This window comes from Vipera ursinii (genome assembly GCF_947247035.1).
Source record: "Vipera ursinii genome assembly, chromosome: 15".
Taxonomy (NCBI): domain Eukaryota; kingdom Metazoa; phylum Chordata; class Lepidosauria; order Squamata; family Viperidae; genus Vipera; species Vipera ursinii.
The window spans coordinates 6,959,342-6,966,469 of NC_139528.1; the positions used below are offsets into that span (position 1 = coordinate 6,959,342).

General features: G+C 45.3%; 1 protein-coding gene across 1 annotated transcript in view; it reads left to right on the forward strand.

Moving 5' to 3' along the window:
* The window catches only part of LOC310647463 (nonsense-mediated mRNA decay factor SMG5-like), a 14,493-nt gene extending 7,473 nt beyond the window's left edge, over positions 1-7,020 (forward strand). The window contains exons 4-7 of the mRNA XM_083374769.1: positions 1,814-1,970; positions 3,742-3,831; positions 4,489-4,578; positions 6,848-7,020. Coding sequence (XP_083230895.1) covers positions 1,814-1,970; positions 3,742-3,831; positions 4,489-4,578; positions 6,848-6,984 — 474 coding nt within the window. The 3' untranslated portion in view covers positions 6,985-7,020. The remainder of the gene's footprint in view (positions 1-1,813; positions 1,971-3,741; positions 3,832-4,488; positions 4,579-6,847) is intronic.
* Positions 7,021-7,128: the final 108 nt, after the last annotated feature.

Here is a 7,128-nt window from a genome sequence, read left to right on the forward strand (position 1 = left end):
GGAAGATGCATGGGGGCCTCCATGCTTTCCAGAATGAGAGGCAGTGGTTGAATATTATACTTAAAGGATTTTTTTTTTTGAACGAAGCTAGTAGAAAAACAGGGACCACTCCGGTGGGAAGGTAACAGCGTTCCGTGCGCCTTTGGCGTCTAGTCATGCCGGCCACATGACCACGGAGTCGTCCTTGGACAAGCGCTGGCTCTTCGGCTTTGAAACGAAGATGAGCACCGGCCCCTAGAGTTGGAAACAACTAGCACGCATGTGCGGGGAAACCTTTACCTTTACCTATAGAACTATGGGTGGTCCTTGGCTTAGGACCACAACTGAGCCCCAAGTTTCTGTGGCTAAGCAAGACAGTTCTTAAGTGAGTTTTGCCCCATGTTATAACCTTTCTCGCCACACTTGTCAAGTGAATCACTGCGGTTGTTAAGTTAGTAACACGGAGGTTGAGTGAATCTGGTTTTCCCGTTGACTTGGCGCATCAGAAAGTTACAAATGGCAGTCACGTGATCCTGGGACACGACAACTGTCATAAATACGAGCTGGTTGCCAGGCTTGGATCATGTGACCATGGGGATGCTAAAACGATCGCAAATGTGGAAAGCGGTCATAAGTCCCTTTTTTCCAGTGCTGTTGTAACTCCGAATGGTCACTAAGTGAACAGTTGTAAGTCAAGGACTACCTGAATTTGTGTCTCCCAGCAGGAAACTGCAGCTGGGCTTTCCAGTGGGGATTCCATTCTGTCGCTGCATCGAGCAGGCCTGAAATGGATAGGAACAGAATTGTTTAATTGCTGAATTAATCTGGGGCTTGATCTTTTGGAAAAGAAAAACGGGTAGTCCTCGACTTACAACAGCCCATTCAGTGACCGTTCAAAGTTACAGCAGAACTGAAAAACGTTTTCCAGAGCTATAACCTTTTCAGCATCCTCCACGGTCATGTAATCAAAAGTCAGCGGGTTTATATTTAGGACCGTTGCGGTGTCCCAAAGTCACATGGTCGCCTTTTGCGACCTGACTGGCCAAGTCGACGGGGAGGCCAGAGATTCACTTAACAACCAGGTTACTTAACTTGGATCAACTGGAGTGACTTGCTTAATGGCGGCAAGAAAGGCCGTAAAAATGGGGCAAAACTCACTTCGCTTATCTTGGCTTAACAACAGAAATGTTGGGCTCGGTTGCGGTCATAAGTTGAGGACCGCCAGCCATGAAGAGCTACAGATGGACCCTGTTCTGTTCCAGCCTATGACCGGCCTTGTTTGAATGTCAGGGACAACCCCTTTTTATAGTCAACAGGCTGGAACAAACCCAACCAAATTTATTTACAAAGAAATCAAAAGTTCAAACGAGTTAAACAGGAATAATAGACCAGGACTCTAGCAGAAGATCTTCAAACGGTTGCCTTCAGCAACCAGCACCTCCCACACCTTCCCCTTTTATCAGCAGTCCCAAGGCGTGGCTTCTCATTGCCTTCTCCTTGCCTTCTCCTCCTCTCACCCAGTTGCCTCGTTGCCTTTCTCTGTTCTGCTCTGCTGGATTGCCTCCTGCTCCTAGCGTCCCTGAATAGATCCAGCTGTGAATCATCTACGTCCAGTACCTCATGCTCACACGGCTGAGTCTGATGAGGAACATGACTGGAGGGGCCACGCTGAGAGTCCTGCAGTGCAGCAGAGCCTCCCTGCAACACCAAAGGCTCTCCAAACCCCTCCTCCTCCTCCTCCTCTTCAGAATCATCAGACTCAGCTGCCGGTATCACAGGCTGACGCTGAATCACAACAGACCCTGACTTTCTCTTGTTCTTTCCCAACCCACAGCACATTCATAGTCGTAGCACCCTGGAGTGCGCTTATCGGACACATCTGATTGCTGGCATTGGGTTTTACCAGCACCTGCTTCTCTACATTCAGTCTCACTACCAGCTGGAGTTGCAGTGCTGCATTGACTGGACCCACGTGACAGATCCCCTCATGGGTCAGTACTTCAGCCAAGGCTCAGGATTGTATCCTCTGCAAGAATTGCTTGACTCAGCTGGCCTGTTTGTGCTTTGGAGGTCCCGAACAACAAAATAATGAAGAGTTGGGAGGGACCTCAGAGGTCTTCTAGTGCAACTTTAAAAAGGGGGGAAGGGGTTGGCTTTTATAATTATGTTTCTCAATCTCAACTTTACTGCAATCACCTGAGGTTCCCCGACAGTTTTCAGTGAGATAGAAATTCCCAGATTAAAAATCGCCTTTCATAGCTTGATTTGTGATTAGATAGCTGCCGATCACCTTAACGCTTTTTTTTTCGGCTCTCGGCTGGTGGGAATCTGTGAAGCTGTCTCCCATCGTAGGTTGCTGGATGACTAGTGTTCCTGGCAACTGTTGCTATGAGCATCTCCCTGGCTTTTCTGTAGAATTGATGGGGTGTGATTAACAATTTTCAGGCCCACGCTCGACTTCTTTTGACTTTTGGGGTCCTGGTTACACCTTAAAATCTCATCCAAATCTCTGCAAAAGCACTTGACTGCACAGAGAGTGACTTACCAATGCCCAAAAATGTGACATCAAAGCTCATTTTAAGAAAACCTTTAGGCCAGTTTCCCCCCCTCCCCCCGATCTGATTTTTTTCTCCCCCAGTTGTGTTCTCCATCAGGCTGCAATCTACAAAAATAAAAATGAGAACACATTCTACAATCAGAACAAGCGAATTCCGCCGATTTTATGGCATGCTCACAGTCCTGGCAGCTAAATTCACGATACGGTTATCTTAGATCATAAATTATGTCCCGCAAATACAAAGTGTAACCAAAACCAAGCCGTAGTTTTATGGCTGAATCCCGTGGGTGAGCCATTCCTGTGTATGTCCTGCTCCGTTCCCTTTTGTGGAGTTAAAAGTTTCCTTTGGTTTTTGCTTTTTTTTTTTTTTTGCTTTTCCGGGTTTAATATCCTCCCTGGCCATTTTTAAATGGCACATTTGGCAGGTGTGGGAGACACATATGGGAGATCTGGCAGTGAATGGCTTCGCTAATAAACGGGGGGGGGGGGGTCAAAGCAATTTGGGCAAGATGTACAGGTGGGAAGAAAGAGGCTGTAGGGGAGAGAGAATAGCACTGACAGGAACCAGAAGAGTTAAACTGGATTGATCCAGCCCACCCCTTTCCCAAAAGGACGACTGGCCTAAGGAAGGATGCGAAGCCATTTCAAGACATTTCCAAGATATTGAAACCATCGCACCGACTTGCTGTTGGACACCGATGATCTGGTCAAGCGGGGAGGACAGTGGAAGGGGGAAACATTTACCTTTTGCGTGGCAATACTCCGTTCTAGCCTCCCTTTTGCTGCAAACCCCTAATCCTTAGTAAAAGATCACTTCAGTCAAATGGAGGCGAGGGTCTCTCCTTCCTAGGGGCAGGCCTGACAGCGATCCAGTATAAGCAAAGGTTCTTTGTGAAGGTAGACCGCCAATTGTCAACATAGAGCCTGGGCTGTCTTGATTCTCCAGCATCTTATTAATAATGATAAACTTGGAAGGGACCTTGGAGGTCATCTAGTCCAACCCCCTGCTCAGGCAGGAAACCCTAGACCATTTCGGACAAATGGCTGTCCAGTCTCTCCTTCAAAACTTCCACCAGTGTTGGAGCATTCACCGCTTCTGGAGGCAAGGAGTTCCACTGGTTAATTGTTCTCACTGTCAGGAAGTTTCTCCTGAGTTCCAGGTTGCTTCTCTCCTTGTGCCACCCTGTCGCTTATTTCTTCCGCAGGTTGCAAGAAGCCGGTCTCCGCATCGGAGAAGGAGATGGACTGGGCTCAGATAGCTTGCCACCGGTGCCTGGTTTACTTGGGGGATTTAGGTGAGAGAGCATTTTCCTGGGATTAATGTCCCTAGGCTTGGATTTATTTGAAATCGGGGTGGGTGGGTGGGGGGAGCCCCATCTTAAGTAGCAGGCCGTAATTGGTTGTTGTAACTAAAGTTTGAGATAAGCCCCCGGGGACTTGGATTTCGTTTTTCAACTGCGTTCTGATGATTAGGAACCTCCTACTCTCTGAAGCATTTCCAGATGCTCAGCTACGTAAAAGGGACTGGTATATTTTTCTTTCCGTTGGGGTCTCAATTCTTCTGGGCTAGTTAATGACCTAACTTTCAGTTAGGACTCGGGGGTAGGCAACCTCGGTTCTTTTATGACTCATGGACTTCAACTCCCAGAATTCCTGAGTCAGCTATGCTGAGGGAAAGGGAGAGGCTTCCAAGCTGAGCCGTGCAGGCTGAGGAATTCTGGGAGTTGAAGTCCACGAGTCATGAAGGGGCCAAATTTCCCTCATGCTGGCTCAGGAATTCTGGGAGTTGAAGTCCATGAGTCATAAAAGAGCCGAGGTTGCCTACCCCTGAGTTAGGTGGTGTAAAAGCTTCACTGTTTCACTCTTGCACATAAGTGCGCCAAGTGTCTTCTGATGTGCATCATCTCAGTTGTGCTTCTTAAGGCTTCTGTGTATCTTTTGTGCCTTATCAGCTCGATATCAGAACGAATTGGCAGGTGTAGACACGGAATTGCTGGCTGAAAGATTTTACTATCAAGCGCTTTCTGTTGCACCACAAATTGGTGAGTATTTAGTAATCTGACATGCGTATATAGAGGTACGCATAATCAACAATGTACATATGTATTTTGTAATTGATCACAAATAGAATATGAGTCAGCAACTTGAATAGAATAGAATAATATGGAATAGAATAGAATTAGAATTAGAATAGAATAGAATAAAGAAATATGGAATAGGAATAGAATAGAATAGAATAGAATAAAGAAATATAGAATAGAATAGAATAGAATAGAATAGAATAGAATAATATGGAATGCAATAGAATAGTATTAGAATAGAATAGAATAGAATAAAGAAATATGGAATAGAAATAGAATAGAATAAAGAAATATGGAATAGAAATAGAATAGAATACAGAAATATGGAATAGAAATGGAATAGAATAAAGAAATATGGAATAGAAATAGAATAGAATAGAATAAAGAAGTATGGAATAGAAATAGGATAGAATAGAATAGAATAAAGAAATATGGAATGGAAATAGAATAGAATAGAACAGAATAAAGAAATATGGAATAGGAATAGAATAGAATAAGAATAAAGAAATATGGAATAGGAATAGAATAGAATAAGAATAGAATAGAGACTGTCCAGTCTCTTCTTAAAAATCTCCAGTGATGAAATCTCCGCTATTTCTGGAGGCAAGCTGTTCCACTGGTTAGTTGTCCTCACTTATATAGCGTTTTTTAAATTACGTCAAAAGAAAATCAGGAGCACCACATCAGACAAACTAACTGTCCAAAATTTAGCTATACAGATAGTCCTCGACTTACAACAGTTCATATAGTGATCGTTCAAAGTTACAACGGCACCGGGGAAAAAAGTGACAACGACCATTTTTCACACTTATGACCATTGCACCATCTCCATGGTCACATGATCAAAATCCAGATACTTGGTAACCGGCTCTCATTTATGACGGTTCCAGTGTCCCGGGGTCACGTGATCCCCCTTTTGCAACCTTCTGACCGGCAAAATCAGTGGGGAAATCACAGCCAATAGGGGAGGCTGGATGGATTTGCTTTAACAACTGTGGAACTCACTTCACAGCTCCAGCGATTTGCTTCCCAGCCGGGGCAACGAAAAAAAAAAAAGGTCATAAAATCAGATGTGATTCACTTAACGACCACCTTGCTTAGCAATGGAAATTTCTGTTCCCAGTTTTGGTTGTAAGCCAAGGACACTCTGTAGCGGCTTTGGTGCCACACTAGAACTTTAGCATAAAGCTGAGCACCAGGTCCCAGGCACCCCCTGGCCCTCCCCAAGCTCTGCTTTGAATGCAGAAGAAAGAATCCACTGTGATAGCCAAACCTGGCCCCTCCCAATAAATAACTGAATTGGAAGTCCAATTTAAGTTAGTTTTATTAGGATACCTTGATAAAAGTGGGACCTCCCTACCAAAAGGAGAACCTCAATACCCATTTTGCATTCCTTTTTATAGTTAACGGAGGAAAATGAAAGAGGAAAGTTGGATGGGCAAGATAAGAGAAATCCCTCCTTGCATAGCAAATCAGCCACAAATCTTGTTTGAAGTTAGATAACTGGATGCCAGCCGACACCCAGAAACCTTTTCCTTACCAAGGAGATAGTCTCCAAAGATCCTTCCGTCAATTACCTCTTCAGCTTAGGAATGTTAAAAGCTTGTCTAATCAATCCACCAAAGGGACGCGGTGGCTCAGTGGGTTGGGACGCTGAGCTTGTCGATCAGAAGGTCGGCGGTTTGGCAGGTCGAATCCCGAGTGCCGCGTAACAGAGTGAGCGCCTGTTACTCGTCCCAGCTTCTGCCAACCTAGCAGTTCGAAAGCACGTAAAAATGCAAGTAGAAAAACAGGGACCACTCCGGTGGGAAGGTAACAGCGTTCCATGGGCCTTTGGCGTCTAGTCATACCGGCCACATGACCACGGAGACGTCCTCGGACAAGCGCCGGCTCTTCGGCTTTGAAACGGAGACGAGCACCGGCCCCTAGAGTCGGAAACAACTAGCACGCCTGTGCGGGGGAACCTTTACCTTTAATCAATCCACATAACCACGGGCAAAAGATTTCCCCATTGTTCCAGTCTGTAATGAATCCGAACATCATTTTAGAAGGGAAAATGAAGTCAAATTGAAATACAAAGTAGGTAATAAGTTACAAAATCCACCTCACATGCCTCCCCCTTTCTGTTGTGATTGTGGAGAACAACTTTGAACTGCGCCCTGGATGTTTTGTGTCTTTAGATTTGCGTAATAACGGAATGTGTTTGCTATCTTTTCTGTCTTTGGGGATAGCATGCCTTTTAACCAACTTGGGACCCTGGCTGGGAGTAAATACTACAACGTGGAAGCTACCTATTGCTACTTGCGCTGTAAGTGTGTCTCCTACAGAAAAGAAATAATTTGTAAAAGGCAGCTGCCCTTAACTTAGGGGCACCAAAACCTCTCTTGTGTCCTGTAGACCAGCGGTCTCCAACCTTGACAACCTTTGTGGATTTCCGCTCCCAGGAATTCTGGGAGCGGAAATCCACAAGTCTTAAAGTTGCCGGGTTGGAGACCTCCATTGCAGACAATG